The sequence below is a fragment of the Mesoplodon mirus genome, assembly GCF_964341445.2.
Source record: "Mesoplodon mirus genome assembly, chromosome: 16".
Taxonomy (NCBI): domain Eukaryota; kingdom Metazoa; phylum Chordata; class Mammalia; order Artiodactyla; family Ziphiidae; genus Mesoplodon; species Mesoplodon mirus.
In genome coordinates, this window is record NC_138992.1 from 6377965 (window position 1) to 6397824 (window position 19860).

At 40.3% G+C, this 19860-nt stretch overlaps 1 protein-coding gene across 3 annotated transcripts in view; it reads right to left on the reverse strand.

Moving 5' to 3' along the window:
• Window positions 1–19860, reverse strand: part of KHDRBS3 (KH RNA binding domain containing, signal transduction associated 3) — a 163164-nt gene that overhangs the window by 19580 nt on the left and 123724 nt on the right. For all 3 annotated transcript variants that reach the window (XR_014291555.1, XM_082600758.1, XM_082600759.1), the window contains exon 7: window positions 16809–16891. Coding sequence is in view for 2 of the 3 variants with exons in the window: in XM_082600758.1 (XP_082456884.1) it covers window positions 16809–16891 (83 nt within the window). In the remaining variant the exon portion in view is untranslated. The remainder of the gene's footprint in view (window positions 1–16808; window positions 16892–19860) is intronic.

The following is a 19860-nucleotide window of genomic DNA, read 5'->3' on the forward strand; positions in this document are numbered from 1 at the left end:
GAAAGAGTAAAAGGAAAAGAGTTTTGTCTACAAGAGTCTCTTCAGTTCACTCTGTGCCTTTTTCTTCTTCCCGCACACCTGAGGCAGGCACGCACGCAAAGAGGCTTCAGTGATACTCAGGGAGTGTGTTTCACACCAACACGTACCAAGGCTGTGATGTGATGTGTATGCAATGCTAAATTTACTCTGTATACTCATTTTCACTTTTCAGCAGGTTTCTCGTCTTATTATAATCATTTTGGAAGACAATATAGAATTAATAGTTAAGAATCAGGCTCTGGAGTCAAGCAAACACATATCGTCAGGATCTAGGCTCCAGCATGTACTCTGTGTGTTAAGCTTGGGCAACGTTAACTCAATTTTCTCATCTGTAAAATACATTTAAAAATAAATCTTTCATGAGATTGTTGTGAGGTTTAAATAAGATAATGTGTTACATACATATATTAAGCTCTTATTCACGGACAGCTGTTACCAATATTATTGAAGTAGAGGTTCTTTCTAAATGAGTAATATTTTCCCCAGAGTCTTATTTGGATGTTATACAATCTATTTCTGCTTATTTGCTAGAGTGAGGAATGTACCTTCAGTGATACAAGTCTAACAAAAATACCAACAATAACTAATAATTTCCTTCTATTTGCACAGTTCTCTGCAATTTCATAATTTTAACTTTCAGGAAAGTAAGTGCTATTTCATCCATTCACTTTATTAATTAAACACAAGGATCCACTGGGTTCACTGGTGGCTGGCTCCAGGTCACACACTAAATGACCGAGCTGCAATTCATGGTTAGACCTGTCTTTGACTCAAGTTTCAGTACTTCTACTATAGCTGTTACTTTCAACAATGATTTAATATCTCTGAAACACCAACATTTAGAACTAAAATTTCTTATGAGAAAACCAGAAAGGAACAGACTTATTTTTTATAACACTTTTCTGGCAAAAGATAATTTAAAAATTTACCAGTAACATATATCATCACTAGACATCCCAAGAAATTTTATTGAGAATTCTTTGCATGAAGTATCAAAACTGCAAATTGGAACGTGACAGAACACGACTGTCACCACAGACTGCAGGGCAAGTCTTGAGAGTGGGAAGGGGGTCAGGGGTGAGTCACCATTCAGAAGGAGGCTGGGAAGGCTGCTGACAATTAATCTCTAAACAATGAAATATGTACCTACAAGTTTAAAACACATAAAAAGATTTTTGGACAGAGAACAAAATGGACACTGGATTCACTGGCCTATTTATTAGTACTTCTCTCTGTCAGTACCCAAGTCCAACTACACTGAGTGCCAAGGCATGTCAGCTTTCAATACTGGATTCTTTGGCTCTTTCAATAGCATTCGAAAACAGCCCATCAACACTTTATAAGCAGTTTACAGTATTTCATGGGATCATTTGTTAATGAGATTCATTCGTGGCATCTTGAATTTGTTTTTTCAGTCAACTCCTCCACCTGCTATATTGAGGTATCCTTTCTGGGAGATTTCTGATTGATCGGTTAGTTAGATTTCGAATAGTTAGATTTCAAAGCCACTGTCCGTTACTCTTTAAGGATATTCGACTGTGATCTACACTATTTATGTATGTGAAATACATATATGAGTGTGGAAGCAACCCATGTGACTTTGTAGGGGACAGTCAGCACCCTTGTTTCAGTGTTTCTGGAGACCCTGGTAGCACACTAACTTGCATCAATTTGCATATCAAATTATTCAGTCTCATTCTTCAAATAAGTAGAATTAAAACAATTTATACTACCTATAGCAACTGTACTTAAATTCAAATTCAACACTAGGAAATTCAGATAGGAATACCTACTTTGTTTTTGGTTTTTTTTTTTTTTTTTGCAGTACACGGGTCTCTCACTGTTGTGGCCTCTCCCGTTGCGGAGCACAGGCTCCAGACGCACAGGCTCAGCAGCCATGGCTCACGGGCCCAGCCGCTCCGCAGCATGTGGGATCTTCCCGGACCGGGACACGAACCCGTGTCCCCTGCATCGGCAGGCGGACTCTCAACCACTGCGCCACCAGGGAAGCCCTATCTATGTATTTTTTCATGATGTCCTCTGATTACGTGATGTTTCAACTTTTTTTTTTTTTGAGATGTTTTAACTTTTGATGAAGTTAAATTTGTAAATTTTTTTCTTCTGTGATTTGTGTCTTTTTCAATATGTTCTTCTTGGGGCTTTGTAAATTTAACTTTTAACCTGAAGTCATGAACCATCTAAATTGTGTGAGGGTGGTGTGTGTGTTTGGTGGGGGGCAATCAAAGCTAACCTCACCTACACATATATCTAATTGTTACAGTATTACTTATTGAAGAGACAATTCTTCACCCACTGAATTGCTCTGGAGCCCTTGAAAGCAATTAAGTGTGAGTCCATTTGTGGATATTCATTGACCTGTGATCTATCCTTTCATAGTATCGCAGTGTGTTGATTACTGTGGTTTTATAAATCTGGAAGTCAGTATAGTATTCCAAATTTGTTCTTCATTATCAAGGTTGTTTTGGCTATTCCAGGTCCTCTGAAGTTCCACATACTTTAGAACCATCTTGTCATTTTGCACCAAAAAAAAAGCGCGAGAGAGAGAGCGGGCGGGGGAGGGGGGAGGGGGGGAGAGAGAGCGAGAGAGCCAGTGAGAGAGAGAGAGAGAGAGAGAGAGAGAGAGAGAGAGAGAGAGAGAGAGAGAGAGAGAAGCCTGCATGGGTCTTTATTAGAATTGTACTGAATTTACAGATAATTTCAGGGAACACTGATATCTTTATGAATATTGAGTCTTCCAATTCAAAAACATGGGGTATTCTCCATTTAGTTTGGTCTTCACTACTTTCTATAAGCAACTTTCTTTTTTTAAAAATTTATTTGTTTTTGGCTGTGTTGGGTCTTCGTTGCTGCGTGTGGGCTTTCCCTAGTTGTGGCGAGCGGGGGCTACTCTTTGTTGCGGTGCGCGGGCTTCTCATTGTGGTGGCTTCTCTTGTTGTGGAGCACCGGCTCTAGGCACGTGGGCTTCGGTAGCTGTGGCTTGCAGGCTGTAGAGCGCAGGTTCAGTAGTTGTGGCTTGCGGGCTGTAGAGCGGAGGCTCAGTAGTTGTGGAGCACGGGCTTAGCTGCTCCGCGGCATGTGGGATCTTCCGGGACCAGGGCTCGAACCCGTGTCCCCTGCGCTGGCAGGCGGATTCTTAACCACTGTGTCACCAGGGAAGCCCACAACGTTTTATTAATAGTTGTCAGTATAGAGGTCTTGAACATTTTGGTTAAAATTATCCTTAAGAATCCTCATGCACCACTGGTGGGAATTTAAAATGGTACAACTACTTCGAAAAACAGCTTTGGCAGTTTCTTAAAAAGTTAAACATACAGTTAATATTTGACTGAGCCATTCCACTCCTAAATATCTATCTAAGGGAAGCTAAAACACAAGTCCACATGAAGATCTGCACATAAATGTTCAAAGCAGCACTATTCACAATAGCCAAGCAGTGAAAAAAACCCCCAGTATCCATCACCTAGTTAATGTATAAACAGAACGTGGTAGACCCATAAATGGAAAACCATTTGGTAATAAAGAGGAATGAAATACTGATAAAAGCTATAATGTGGATGAACCTCAAAAACATAATGCTAAGTGAAAATACCTGATGTAAAAGATCTTATATTTTGATTACATTTATATTTCTTTTTCCTTTGGTTGCTCTCAATCTTTTCTCTTTGTTTTATAGCAATTGGTATATGTTACACCTTGGTGTGTTTTTATTCACATTTATCCTGCTTAGGGTTCTCTGCACCTCGTGGATCTGTGTGGTGGTGTTTTTTGTTAATTTTAGAAAGGTTTGTTGTTATTTCTTCTACCCTACACTTTCTTCTCATTCTGCAATTCCAATAACATGATAAACTGTTTTACCTCATCTTGCAGATCTCACATGCAATTTTCCTTTTACTCTTCATTTTTTTTTCTCTTTGCATGTTTGGATACTTTTTATTAATTTATCTTCGAGTTCGCTTACTTTTCCCTCTATGGTGTACAATCTATTAATAAGCCCACTGAAATAATTATTCATCTCTGACATTGTAATTTTTCAATTCTAACATTTCCACTTGGCTCTTTTTTAAGAGTTCTCTTGGCTAGATTCTTATTTGTTCACTCATGCTATCCACCTTTCGCACAATATCCTTTAGCATACCAATTTTAAGACCCTGTCTGACAACTCTAATATCTGGGTTGTTTCTCTTGACTAACTATTTTTTTCTCTTGACTCTGGGTCATATTTTCTTACTACATAATTTTTATTCATAATTGAATGCTGGATGTTTATGAAAAAGAAGAGAGAGAGAGAGAGAGAGAGAGAGAGTTAGATAAATAAGATTTACATCTGTAAAGGACACCTCTCTTCTTCTGTCAGGCTGTTGGTTGCCTATTAATTTTCTATTTCTGCTGTCACAGATGACCACAAACGTAGCAACTTAAGCAGCACATACTTTATAATGCTATAGTTCTATAGGACAGAAGTTGCACACAGGTCTTCCTGGGTTAAATCAAGGTATTGGTGGGCCCACATTCCCTTCTGGAGGCTCTAGGGGGGAATCTGTTTTCTTACCCATCTTGGCTTCTGAAGGCGGCCCATTCTTTGGCTTATGGCCCTCATCCTTCATCTTCAAAGTCAGCAACACTGCATCTTTCTGTACCTTTCTTCCATAGCCACCTCTTCCTCTGACACTTCTGCCTTCCTCCCACCTTCATTTTTAAAGACCCTCGTGATTACAATGGGCCCGCTCAAAAAAGAACCTGAAGGTTCTTAACTTAATCATACCTGCAAGTCCCTTCTGCCATGCAAGAGAACATATCCACAGGTTTGGAAGATTAGTCTATGGATATTTTTGAGAGCCATTATTCTGCCTACCAAAGTTGCTACAGGCCAAGATATCAGCATGTACAGGCCACAGTCTTCTCCTGTAACTTCACAGTTTTAAGTTTGCAAGCTCCTTTAATCATACTGGGAGTAATTTTGGATAGGAAAAAGTTATTATAACACATTCCTGAAATGCTAAAACATTTTCTTCCAAATTGTTCAAAAATACCTTACTCCAAAGGGAAATCTCAAGGTTTCTGTTAGGAGAAGTTGAAATTACAAATTCAAATGGAAGAAAATTATAACTTCAAGGATTTCAGAATACACGAGACACACTCCCATCTGAGGGCTTTTGCACAGACCACTGCTTCCACAGATATACCCTTAGGCAAACTCTTTTACCTCCTTCAAGTCTTAAATCATCTTCTCAGAAGGCTGAACACAACTGCCATATTTAAACATGACCACCACTAGAACTTAAGCTCTACAGGGGCACATTCTTTATCCCTTTTTGTTCACTGGTACTTATCAAGCACCTAGGATGGTTGCTGGCACACAGTAGGTACTCAATAGTTTCCTTAATGAATGAATGGAAGACATGCCAATGATTTATTTATTGGGGAAACAAATATTTACTTAGCAATTATCTGCTAGGCACTCTGAAAAGTGCTTTATATATAATATCTCATTTGCATAGTACTTACTAGTCAAGAAGAGTAGTTCTCAACCTTGGTTGCTCATAAAAATTGACTGTAGAGTTTAAAATTTTTCAGATAGCTGTGCTATCCAAAGAGTCAGATTAAAAGCAGTAAACAGGAGATTGGCTTGGGCACCTACTTTTTTTTTTTTTTTAGGCTGTATAAATGACTCATCCATACAGCCCAAGTTGAAGGAGGGTTACCTGCATTTTCACATTACACGTTCAATGGTATCAGACTTCTATTTAGAACAGATGCAGGATTCTTGAATGTTATCAATTTAAGTGAAAAACACAGACAGGTCACTTCTCTGATTGGCACTGCACTAGGTACTGGGGATAAAAGGATAAATACAAGAGGGTTTATGCCACTGAAGGCCTCTCTGTATAAAAAGGAGAGAGATTCTCAAGTCCAGCAGGTACTAGTGGTCAACAGAGGCAAGCATACAGTATTGTGGAAACACAGAAGACCGGCTGAGTACTTAGTCAACATGGGAGGGGATGTGAGGGGCAGGGAGTGCATCAAGGAAGCTTGTGGGATGAGGTTAACTACCAAGTCAAGGAACCGCTGCTCTGCTGCAAGCAATCTAGCAAGCACTAAAATGTAAAGAAAAGCAAATTATCCTGTTTGCGCCATTGTGGAAAAGTCTAAAAAACACTGCGTGTAATTTTTATAGAAATGTGCCGAATAACTGCAATGTCTTTAAAAGGTGTAAGCAAAGAAAATGATTGAAGGAGCCAGGAAGAAGCTGACGAAATTAAATTTACTCCCATAGTTATGCCTTGAGATCTACTTTGTGTGTAACTGAGCAAATTATAAATGAGTCACGACTGAACAATTCAATATAAGGTTAGATTGTATGAGTGGGTGACTTGACATGAGGTTAGAGAAAGATCAGGGCCAGATCAACAGAGGCCCTGCTAACGTAATGGCTTCTAATAGAAGGGAGAGTCCTGTTATTAATCCTTAAATCTGTACTGTTTAAAAATTAATTGCTAGCACTAACCATTTGTTATACTTGGTAGGATTACAAACTGCAAAGGCTGAACACCGACCACCCTCCCCTTCAGAAATCCCCTTGTTTTTCAATTTGCCATATATGCTTTCCCTCCCTCTGTAATCACATTTTCCTTGATCATAAATGTCAAATAATCCAAGGGGCAATCGCTGTCCTGGAGAACCACAAATAGACACCCACCCCCCGCCCAGAGTTGTATAACACGTGGAATGTAACACACTATCTTTCCAAAATTCAAAAATTCTACGTCTAAGACATTTACAGCCCCAAGGCTTTTAGATAAAATATTACAGAATTTTAATGATAGCTAATGATAGCATATACAAAGTGCCAGGTGCTTTCCACATATTGAATATGAACTCATTTAACGTGACAACAACCTAAGAGGTGGTTACTATTATCATCACCCCCGTTTTACAGCTGAGCAACCCGAAGCACAGGTAGAGTAACCTGACCGCAGCTGCACTGTTAGCAAGTGGCAGAGTTTGTGATGCAAACCCAGGCCTCCCCACCCTTCACTCTCATTTAACCAAGTCTGGATTCAGCCTTAATTGAGGTGCTGTTTTATCTGCATTACTTTGGCCAAGATGATATGCATAGGTTGGTTTTTCTTCCCCCATATCTAAAGTGCCATATTACTTTCCCTGAACTTTGCCAGCAACTGCTTGTTCTTTTTAAAGAGGTCTTAGATATGCTTACACTGTCAAACACTCGTTATATACTAAGTTCAGGCACTTACGGTGCAAATATTGGGTCAAAGGTTACAAACGCTTTCAAGGGTCTTGATGGACACTTGTAAATTACTTTCCAAAAGAACACATCCCTTCACCATGTCAAAGAAAAGGGAAAAACACCAGCCCCATCATGTGCGAGTTATTTCTGCTTCTGGAGTTGTGAGTCCAGTAAATGAGGTTTGACTAGATTCTGAGAAATTCAAGCACACTGACGTTCTCTACTATAAATCATTCTTCACAAGTTACTTCAAGCTTTGACCTCAAGTCGGTGCTTCCAAACATCTTAGAACTCTAAACCATCTAAATTAAATGAAGCCTTTAATAAGTTTTTATTTCACAAATGGGGAATCAAAACGGCATGTATAACTTTATGCCGGTTGTTTCTTTGTTGAGATTTTATTGACCGGCGTCTTCCTCAGGAAAAGACTGCACAAGTTGCTAGATAGGATAACTAAACTGGTAAGAACAGGTTACATAGAGAGGCAGTACAGCAGAGGGCTTAGGCTGCCCGCGTTCAATGCCAGCCCCAGCATTTGCTCTCCAGTAACCTTAGGGAAATTCCATAATCTTTGTGCCTCAATTTCCTCATCTATAAAATGGGATGATAATAATAGTAACCTACTTATAAGGCTGTAAAATGCTTAGAACAGCGTGCGGCACCCAGTACGTTATCTTTGCAAGTTTACTGAACTTCTACTATGTACGTTACACCTGCTATCTCATTTAATCACAATCTCACAAGTCAAATATTCTTGCCGTCATTTTACAGATGAGAAACGAAGACTCGAAGAAGTAACCTGGCCAAAATAATACAGGTAAGGAAGCGACGCAGCTGGGATTCAAATCCAGGTTTGTGTGGTTTCATAGCCCACAAGTCTTTTTAACTAAATCATGTGACTAACTGTAAGAGTCAAGAATTATACAAAAGTTCTATCATTTTCTTTCACTAGAAAGAGGGCAGAATTCATCAGGAAAATTATTCTAAAACTAATAAAAATGCGTTTCAAGAATGTATGAAACATGGGGAAAGAAAACACGGGAGATTCACCAAGTAGATCCTTATCTAACAGAACTTAAAATTCTATAGTGAAGACTTTAAACTGGTGGTGTGATAACCAACAAACCCACTTTTTCGAAAGCCTGCCACACAGTCTACAGTTCGGTGAGGAGCCTCGTTTCCGGGAATGCTTCCGCTACTCCCCGCAGCATCTGTCGCCGCCATGAGTGGGTGATCATAAGCACCACTGTCGTCTCCTTGATGCTATTAAGCAGATGGCAGTGCTAAACCCAAACGATGTAGTACATCTCCCCGGTGGACTCTGTTTTCACATACTACCATTATTCCACAATCCTCAGTGATCAATCTCATGTATTCTCAAGAACGTGAAAGAGTGAGCTGACAGTGGCAACTGATTTACTGCCATTAGCACGCCTCTGCCCTGCGGCCGTTTCATCCACTTGTGGAGATCATGTCTGAAGATTCCACATGGCCAATTCAGGCGTTCTGGTATTCTCTGTATTTGTAGGGACTTCCCCTCCCCCACCCTCCCATCTTAGTTGCCTTCAGGTTAAGCAAAAGAACTTGATCTTAAAGAGAACTGGATATGAGGCCTGACTGCTACTTATTAGCTATGTGACTTTGGTCAAGCTCAAAATCTCTGAGCATTAGTTTCCTTACTTGTAAAACTAAAACCTGATAATCTTGCAGAATTAAATAAAATGATAGGCATGAGAGCATTTAATATAGTAACTAACACTTGATAAGCACTCAATAGATAGCTCATTCCTTCAAAATTTGTTAATGAATCTTGAAAACAAAAAAGTGCTGAGGGCAGCGTTTGCCCAACTTCGGCCCTTCATGGACCACTTTCGGGACTTTTCCCATCCATGTCCACCACTCATTCTGTTAGTGACTTCGTATTACTCCCTATATTGATTTTATTTTAACTTAAACTTACTGTAATTTATTTATAGCAATACTATTCATAAAATCATGTGCTTGATATGGTAATTATACTTTTCCAGTAACTTTAAAATCAATTGTTAAAACTGTAAAAAAAAAAAAAAAAAAAGTCGGCCATGTACCACCTGAAATCATGTTGGGAAACATCAGTGATAGGTGTGCGACTCTTTGAGAAGCACAACAACAGGAGAAAGAAAATGGACTGAGATGAGTAATGTCTCTAAGTGTGTAACTCAGACCACTTACTAAACCTCTCTCTGCGTCTCAGTTTTCTCAAGAAAAAAAATGGGGATGAGAATATCCACCTTTTAAAGTTAAAATTAAGACCAGAGGGGATAATACATGCTCGTGTGCACATGCGCTCACATATACACACAGAGACATGTGCGCACGCACCCACACTTATCTAAATACAACCAATGCTGCGGTAGATGTGGTCAATGCATAGTAATTATTATTAACAGCAATACTTATACACGTTAAAACTTTGGCCCTTGGGCTTTTCCCTTTTAGGTTGTAGCTTCATTTTCACTATAGCCATCTCCTTGTTTTTTCTTAGCGTATGGTCCCTGACTGAGAATTTAGATATTTACAGTTTTACAGTATAAACTGGGCTGGTGTCTCTGTTATTTGGTGAATGTCTATATAACACTGTGTTAGAAGTATCTGTCTGTCAATAGCTATACGGCTTAGTTTGTGCTAATAGACTCCTTCAGTACTTGTGCTGCAAGTAACCAAAAACCCAGGCTAGGTCAAAGTATATTTCACAAAAATTTTGCAAGACATGGTTAATCCAGGCCAAACCGTTACTGCTTTTAAAAATCCAAAATAGCCAACCCTGATACAACACAGCAGTGTCTTCCAAAAGACAGTTTTACTGATGTTTAAATGTTACATCCTAAACTAAACACCAGGTCATCATTTCCAAAGTGAAAATTCCAAACTATATTCAGACCTCTACAAGTCTGCTTTTGAGAAGACATTACTGCACATACAATGCTAAAGCTGCCAACAGAAGCAACAGCAAACTAGACAGCTGGGCATACGGCAACACTAATTTTTGTCTCATTGCCCTCCTTGGAACTGGCATCGGAAAACACACCAAGAGTGCTCGTAGCTTCTATTACTCTGCCTATTTGGACGAAAGGGCTGAGGTGGTGTTCTGTCACAAAAACAAGTCAATGATTTTACATTTAAAATTTTTTTAGCTGGATAATGGTGTTTAGAGTCAGACAAAATCCTAAGCTTCAGTACTCTTCAGCAGCGTACTCTTGGGAAAGTTGCTAAACATCACATCTTCAACTTCTGTACATGGAAAAGCTGAGCACGTAGGGCCACTGTGAAAACTGGAGATAACGTATAGAAAGGATGCAGATGGCTGAGTGCTAGACTTCACAGGCTCTCCAAAACTAGCAGCTATTATTTCTCATCCCCTTTTTCAGTATTTCTAAGTGTTTTCAGGAAAATCATAGAGATTCTGGAGGATGAAAGGAAATAGGTACTCGAAAGTACCGTCAAGCCACAAAGTGTTATGGGAAATGAGCATGTCAACATTAAGCCCACCAGAAAATAAACTTTTTATTACAGAGTCATCCACTTATGCTGAGGGGGTTATTAGCACTTTTTGGAAACCCTTTTTGTTCTACCTTCTTTATGACTGATCATCAGAGGAATCAAATATCTCCTTGGAGAATTTACAATTATTTGGAAACACAGGTTAAAATATTGTGAAATTTGGGGGCTTCCCTGGTGGCGCAGTGGTTGAGAGTCCACCTGCCGATGCAGGGGACACGGTTTTGTGCCTCGATCTGGGAGGATCCCACATGCCGCGGAGCGGCTGGGCCCGTGAGCCATGGCCGCTGAGCCTGCACGTCCGGAGCCTGTGCTCCGCGACGGGAGAGGTCACGGCGGTGAGAGGCCCGCGTACCGCAAAACAACAACAACAAAAAAATTGTGAAATTTGAAATATAAGTTGTACATAAGGTACAAAAACATAGTGAAATGATTATTACAGTCAAGATAATTAACAGATTTTCTCAGTTACCATTTTCTCGTGTGATGAGAGCACCTGAAATTTACTCTTAGCAAATTTCCAGAACTCAATACTGTATTATTAAGTATAGTCATCATGCTATACAATTGCGACTGTTATTAGGATTATAAATAAGACATCAAATGAAAACTAATTCCACTTAGTTTAGAATGAAATAGATACATTTACAAAGGGTTTCCAGGAGTCAGACTATGAGTTCTGTGAAGGCTCTAGTCATGTCAGGGCAGGTGCAGGTCCCTGAGGTCTGAGGCCATTTATCACCTGCTCTTTTTTAATTCACCACAGCTACTCCAGAGCGGTGTGTCCATAGGAATTAATCAATAACTATTTCTGAGCCAATGTATATTAGAATAACTCCAGTATTGTAAAGAATAGTTCATATTTCTCTTCACAGTAATAGATGACAGCTTGTTGCTCATTAAATGTGTGAAGTTAGATAAACAATGCTTTGTTTTACATTTTGTTTTACGCTATGGAGGCCATCACAAACATCGATGGGGAAATGTAGCTGAACTATGCTGAATTTTCTATTTTCTATGTAGGGACTCTCACTTGTACTCTAATTTTCCTTTTGGGTATTTGAAAGTTGGGAGAAAAAATTCCTAATTTGTAAAACCTCCGGAGAGAAACTTTCTTCTGCAACAAAACAGTGTTATAAAATGATTACAGTGCCTGAAGCGTAGAAGTCATAGCTGAGAGAGGCCTTTCACACACAGGTGACGACACTGGTGGCAGCCGTGCCCCCCGTCTCGGTCTCTCCTGTTTCCAAGTGCCCACGCTTGGAAAGGCTACGGCTGCTCACCCGCTCTCGCCAGTGTATGGCTGACCTCATACGGAGCATCCACAGGCTGCCCTCTCTCCCTTCTCATTCTCCCTGGTCCTTCCAGATTTACCAGCACCGGCTTCTCGCGGCCATCCCGGTGCAAAATGGGATGCAGAAGAAATTCAGAGCTGCGGGCGAGGGCGGGCACTGGGGCTCCCTCAGCGCTACGCTAACCACCTGGTGGAACGTGGAACTACGCCGGGGAAGGTCTCATTTAGTCCCTCACAGAGAAGACGCTGGGCAGCCCGCCTACCTCCACGCGGTTCACTAGGGCTGTGGGCTTTCCTGTCTCGTTCAACCTTCAGGTCGATCCTCCAAAGAAAAAACCAAGTTACACATTTTACCAATGGAGGCTTAGAGAGGTGAAACTTGCCCACGGTCACATAACCAGTAAGCGTTAAAGTGGGACCCAAACCCAGCTCTGTCAGACTCTTACACTGTGGCCTGGGTCTGCAGATGTTTCTGATAACACATCTGCATCAGAAAGAAATGGTTTTTGAGCTTGTAACTGAAACTGTTTATGGGTAGCGTGTGCTACAGTGGTAGTAACATAGTAAAAACTTCAAAATAGAAGTTTCAAAAGGATCAGTGTAACTGGACACTCTCTACTTCTCTTTCTGCTCCTGGTGAGCTGACTTGCTTGCCCTGAGGGTGCGGTGCCCTGACCCTGAGACACAGCTCCCCTGTGCTGGTGCCAGAGACACCGCCGTCTTTTAACTCTGCGCTGCCCAAGGGAAATTTGTAATTTAGAGTTTTCTAGTAGCCACGTTTAAACAAAAAGTAAAAAGAAACAGGTGATGTTGATCTTAATCGTGTATTTACTTTGCATCCTTTATTCACTCCACACCGCCTTTGGAATCGGGTATGTGCCTGACACCCCCAACATGTCCCCCTTTGGACTAGACACCTTTCAAGCGTTCAACAGGCGCGTGTGCTGGAGGCTGCCAGGTGGACAGCGCGGTCCTAATACCTTCTGCTCTGTGCTCTTTCCACTACGTCTTGACGTGTCAAAGAACATTTTCAGAACAGCTTGTAATCTAAAAGGAGACCAAGTAAAGAATTCTGCAGTAACGCTGAACTATGTAACTACAGCACAGACTGTACTTTCAAATTCTGAATTGAGAGAATTATTGAAGTTTGACACAAATTTTATAGAAGAACCTGCAGTGTAAAAACCAAGAAATTTTAGACCCCAGAATATCAAGTGTTACATGGTATTATCTGTTAGTGGATACTAGATTGTTTGCTCCTTGAAAGCAGTGGCCGTGAATGTTCTTTGCTGAAAGGATCTCATGTAAAATTGGAAAAACAAAGTTCTTAATTTCATTCGTCTTAGCCCGCAACATTAATATGCAGGATAAATGAAATTCTTAGGTTTGATTAAGGCATTCCACAGTCTGATAAGGCAACAGTTCCAGTTCAGATGAAAGCATGATTCCTAAGGGACTTAAAAGCATCACAAAGTATCAGATTTTTGAATACTGTATACGGAAAATATTAATAGGAAGCAGTTTCAGTAACTGAAATCAAAGCCGTGACAAAAGGAGAGTTGAAAGGCTATGGAAGTACAAACGAGGATGCTTGGGGCCAATGCGGATCTACCACTGCTCAGCCTTCTGAGTCTGGATAAGCGATTTAACCTCTCTGAACCTGTATGCAAGGGAATGACATGTTTAGACTTGAATTTTGCAGTAGTTCAGGGCATGCTGAGAGGGGAAAGAGAATCTATGTGAAGCCCATGGTATAGTACACCAAGCACACAGCCAACATTCACTACTGAAGATGACAGTGATGGCGATTTCCTGGTCAACACCCACTACTCAATCCTGGGGGTGATTTCAAAATCTGCTCTCCTAACTGGTTTATACTAGATTTCTAATTATGAGATGCACAGCATTGTACTTAAACCGATGTTCTCATATGTGCGTGTTATGGGCTGAACCATGTTTCCCCCCAAATCATTTGTTGAAGCCCTGACCCCCAGTACCTTATAATATGTATTTGGAGACAATCAATCATCTTTAAAGAGGTGATTAAGTTAAAATGGGGCCTTCTGTGGGCCCTAGTCCAATCTGACTGCTGTCATTACAAGAAAGGAAATTTGGACACAAAGAGAAAGCAGGGATGCACGCGCAAGAGGAGACAGTGAGAAGGCGGCCACCAGCTGAGGGTCGAGGAGAGGGGCCTCAGAAAAAACCAGACCTGCCAACGCCTGGATCTTGGACCTCCAGCCTCTGCAACCTTGAGAAAACAAACTTCTGTTGTTTTAAATACAGTCTGTGGTATTTTGTTACGGTAACTCTAGCAAACTACTACAGCACCTGGAACCCTTTCTTCACGCTGTTCCATAACATAGCTGCTTCACTGTGATCTACAGTAGACGGTGGAGGGAGGAAGACAGACAGACAGACAGACCGAGGTGCTCAGTCGGGCCCCTTCGCTTGTAAGTTGCATGATCTTAGGCAAGTTACCTAATTTTTGTAAACCAGTTTCTCTTCTTTAAAAGGACTGACGCTTAGTTCACAGGTTATGAGGATTAAATGAATATTAAGAATAACCGACCAACAGTGACTTCCGCACTTGCCAACGTGTGGCATTCTCATACAATTCTCCGTAACTCCTTCAGGTAGCACTGAAAAGACCACTTCCGGGCAGGTGGGCTGGCTGTCATGAAAGGTGTTTCTTTCACCTGAGTCTTCCAGACATTTAAAGGGCTTATAATTCAGAACGTGCCAGCCTCCTACTGGGTCTCTGCCTCCAGGCTCGCCATCTGCCAATCTGGCCTCTCTACTGCCTTCTAATCCATTTCTCTGAATCCAGGTGTGAACACGCCACTCCCTTGGCTCCCTGCTGCCGCCCACAGTGGTCTGGAGCCTGCACCCTGAGACTGGGGAGGATGCGGTCACCCCCTCTCCTGCCTCATCTGTCCCGTGCGGCACACCCTCCAGCTCAGGCAGCACTTCTGGTGTCAGGCTCTGTGCCTTGTTCTGGCTTTGGGAAATGTCCTTCCCTGTTTGTACCCTGGCGACCCCTACTTCCCCTTCACTTTCCCAGTGAAATGTCCCCAGTGTTCCCAACCAGACTTGAGCACTGTCTTCTTATGGAAATACTGTGTTTTCCCTCAGACTCTCATGTGATCACCATATTACATTGCTTTTAAATATTTGTATTTCATTCTAGCCTGTGAACTTCTCAAGGAGAGGGTCTCTGTCTCAATAATCTTTGTAATCCAACATCAAGCACAGTGCCTACATTTAATACACGCAGTGGACATTTAATAAATGTTGGCTGAATGAATAAATGACCAAAGGAATGAATGCTTGTGATCAATCACATTAATACGTTATCACAGCTTAAAGTGGAAAGACTACAAGCTTTCCAAGTCTGGTTCACATTCTGGGTTAGTTATTTACTTCTCTGAGCCTCAGTTTCATCATCTGTAAAACAGGCACATTAACTCCTGCTCTTGCCGTTCAGATTAAATGAGACGTGTGAGTCTTTAAAGGATTGCACTCCATGTGTGATTTCCGGCTAATTACTTAATCTTACGCTCTGTGCTCCTTCCCTTCATCTGTATAACGGGAACAGCCCCACATACTTCGTGACATTGCCGGGACATCTATACGGGGTGAGAGACACGTAGAGTCCTGTCTAGCGTCCACTGTGTGCCAGTCACCCCCGGGCGTGCCAAAACCCACAAGGATGCAAACGCCATGCACAAGGCTTCCCGTAAAGAAGACCAGTTGGGAGTCAAAGTTTAAAGGCTACTTAATTGTTATAAATTATATAAGTAAAAAATCTAGCATGAACAAAAAGAGAAAAAATTATATCCCTGTCAACCTCAGTACCAGGGTGCCTGTCTGTTCAAAGCTTCCCTGGCCCCGAATGAGTTCAAAAGTGAATTTATGCTTCATCGAAATAACCATGTAGTCCATATTTATTTATGCTTCATAAAGCCAGTATTTTGGTTTGCGTATGTTTGTCTTTGTCTACCACTTAGAATTTTCAACATAAAGAGGTTTCTAGGCATTTAGAAAAACATTCTGAACAGAACACGGATTTCATATATCAATGGACATCAAGGTCTCCTATCAGAAGACGTAACTATGAAGCTGTGTTTCCCTCTAACGACACTCATTTCTAAGTCAACACTTCTTTAGAAAACGAATTAGAACTCACTCGTTTTTCACAAATAGGAATTTGAAGTTGTTAGAAAACAGAAGCACTGCTGCTAAGAAACAGAAATGATCTATGAACACTGGAAAAAACTTTTGTCACTTCCATCCCCAGGCACTGCCCATGTGGGATATTTACACATTTCTGAGATGACTTTGGGCCTTAGGACTTGAAGAGCCACAGACTTGGGAGACACTGTTCTTCCTTAGAATACACTGAATGCTTAAGTTAAAATTTTAGAGCAAATAAAATTTCAAATTTTATTTCCCAAGACTCATTGCTTTAGCACTACAGTAAAGTTGAGAGCAATACATGCTATTCGGTAGGACAGACAGTGCTTCTCCAATTAAAACAAACAACAACAAAGCAGGCCGAGTCAAATCACCGTCACTGGCCAATCATCACCCTGTTCCCACAGCATAGCAAATGTGGAAGGGCACAAGTGTCTGCTATGGGGTCTGGTCATAAAGATTGACTCTTACCTTTGGGCTGGGGCGCTATAGCTGTTATCATAGGAATCATAACTCTGTTCATCATAAGCAGTGCCATATCCATCATCATAGTCCTAAAATATAACAGGAGAAGTACAAAAAAGTTCAGAGAAATTGCTGGAAAGGAAGACGCATTCTGCTTTTAGTGAATTAATTCAGCTACCATTTAACTATATATCTAATTATAATGTAAGGAAAAATATAAAAGTGACATCAGGGAAAATGATAGAGTAAGAACGTCCAAAAATTCTCCTGAAAAAGCAGAGAGAAACTGGCAAAAATTGTTAGAATCAACATTTTTAGATCCCTGGAAGTTAACCAAAGGCTTGCAGAGATCTAGGGAGCATTTATTTTTAAAAAATTGGTTGCACCTTGGAATGAAGGGTGAGCTCGGTCCTATGCCCACCCCTCACCCCCAGCTCTGCAGGAGCCGCAATCCAGCAAGGAGGAAACCAGCAGGCTGGAGGTCACTGGATGGGGCAGGGCAGGGTGGAGGCTTTCAAAACCCCATTCCCAGAGGATTGCCTTTATTTGACCTGACTGGGAGCTCATCCAGTGCACAAAGTCTTTTCCCTCTGGGTATTTGAAGAAAATAATTAGAGGCAATTGTTCATGAGTTTAGCTGCTTGAAGTGGTGGAGAAAAACTGGCGCAAATAACAGGCTAACCAAAAGCTTACAAGGAAAAGTGGGGGAATGAGATGTCCATACGAGCGCTGCAAAGTTCTGACATAGTTCTGGAACCTCAAAGGCTACCGTGCCATGTACTTGCCCAGGACAGACCTGAGAAGGCCCTGAGCTCTCTCCTCTGGCTGATCTTGAGGTTCAGTATAAGAAGGAAAGTCAAGGCTAAGCCAGTTAGTTGTAAACTGATTGGCTCAGTGTTGAAGACAAGCTCCAGCAGGTACCCCACAGCCTCTTGGTAAAGACCACAGACTTAACTTCCAAGCATTTGACAAAATCTCTGTCCAATCATTAGCTGACCACTAAGGTAAGAGAGAAAAGACACTTCTGTGGCAACGCATGATAAATATCGACTTTACAATATTAGTTTGGAAAAGTAATTAAACCAAGAAAAAAAAAATCCTAGGGAGGAAGGAGAATTTGACTTTCACACGGACACAACTATATTAAATGTCCAGTTTTAAACAAACAAAAACCATTATGCAACATGCAAAGAAAAAACAAAAGTATAGTCTATACACGAGAAAAAAAAAAGTAGTCAATAGAAAAATATCCCTGATGAAGCTGAGACACCGAACTTACTGGACAAAGACTTTATTTATTTTTATTTTTTATTGGGGTATAGTTGTTTTACAATGTTGTGTTAGTTTCTACTGTACAGTGAAGTGGAGTTCCCTGTGCTAATACGGCTTATTAGTTATTAGGTTCTTATTAGTTATCTATTTTATACATATTAGTGTCTATAGATCGATCCCAATCTCCCAATTCATCCCACTAGAAAAAGATTTTAAATCAGTTATTTGAAATATATTCAAGGAACTAAATGATAGCCTGTATCTAAAAAAGCTAAAGAAGGGTATTAGAACAATGCCTCACCAAAATAGAGAATATTAATATAGATATAAGAAATACAGAAAAGAATCGAAAGAAATTCTTGAGGTGCAAAGTGTAACAACTCAAATGAAAAATTCACTAGCCAGGTTGAACAGCAGAAACACAGGTGGTAACTCTTTGTGACCTTAGTTATTAGTTTCTTAGATATGCTAACAAAAGCACAAACAACCAAAAAATATATAAATAAAACGGACTCCAGCAAAATTAGAAACTTCTGTGTCAAGGGACATCAGCAAGAAAGTGAAAAGACTATCTACAGTATGGGAGAAAATATTTGCAAATCACATATCTGATAATGGTCTAGTGTCCAGAATATATGAAGAACTCTCATAACTCAACAATAAAAAACAACCCAAAAAGAGCTAAAGCCATTCTCCTAGTTCTATGAGGACATTTTGCAGATGTGATAACAAGTACAACTATGGTTATTTTAAAGGTATTTTGGAACTGAAAAAGGTCCAGAGAAATGATCATTCTGTAAGATCAAATTAGAGATGTTGTTCAATGACATTTATATCTATGGAAGTGTGAAGCCTACCCTACAACTGATTTCTAAGTTTCTGGGGATAATCAATTACATAGTGACTTTGGACTTACTGGTATTTACTTAATATTTAAAAGAGCCAGGAAATAATCTAAGTATTTTGGAACATCAGTATTATCAATGGTAATCAATTTAATGATCATCACCAGAGCTTTTGAAGTGGAGAAATGTGGTCAAGGGGTAAGAGAAAAGATGTGGAGTCAGATGGGCTTCTGTGTTTTACTGTCACTGATCTCAGTCAAGTTCATCCACTTCCTCAGAATCTTTCTTTACCTGTAAAATGTGAATCCTTAATAAGTATCCTGAAAGGATGAGAAATTACATATACATATGTATGTATTCCAGCAAAATGCCAGACATGTATTAAGAACTTTATAAAGAATAGCTTATATTATTAACTATCACAGTAAAGCATTACCCTTGCCGACCTCTCTCGTGGATTTCTAAAATGGTAAGACTCACAGGTGATGAACATGAGCAGCCACTACACATGAGGGTAGGAGCCAAATGACTGATTTTAAAGTGATGACCTTAGTTACTCTCTTTTAAGAAGCATCTACTAAATATATACCTCCATTTATTTGATTTAGAAAAGCAAAAGTATCTGAATAGCAAGGTATATTGTAATGTGCTCCATTTTGTAAGACAACTATTAAGCTGAAGGGATGATACTATCTTTGCAGGGGTAAGGCTTATACAATTTGTACATGACCACCTTAAATTTTTAAAAATGTTTTCTCATAAGGGAGGAACTGAAAATTTGCTGAAGGGCTATGTGTTCAGAACTTTGAACGTGGATAGAATCTAAAAGGAATAGTCATTAAATAGGGGCAGAGGAAGAATAAAAGTCAAGAATATCCTTAGAACATACTGGTAAGCCATGGTGTCCCTTGTAGTAGCTGAAGGCAGGTTGCTAATACAGC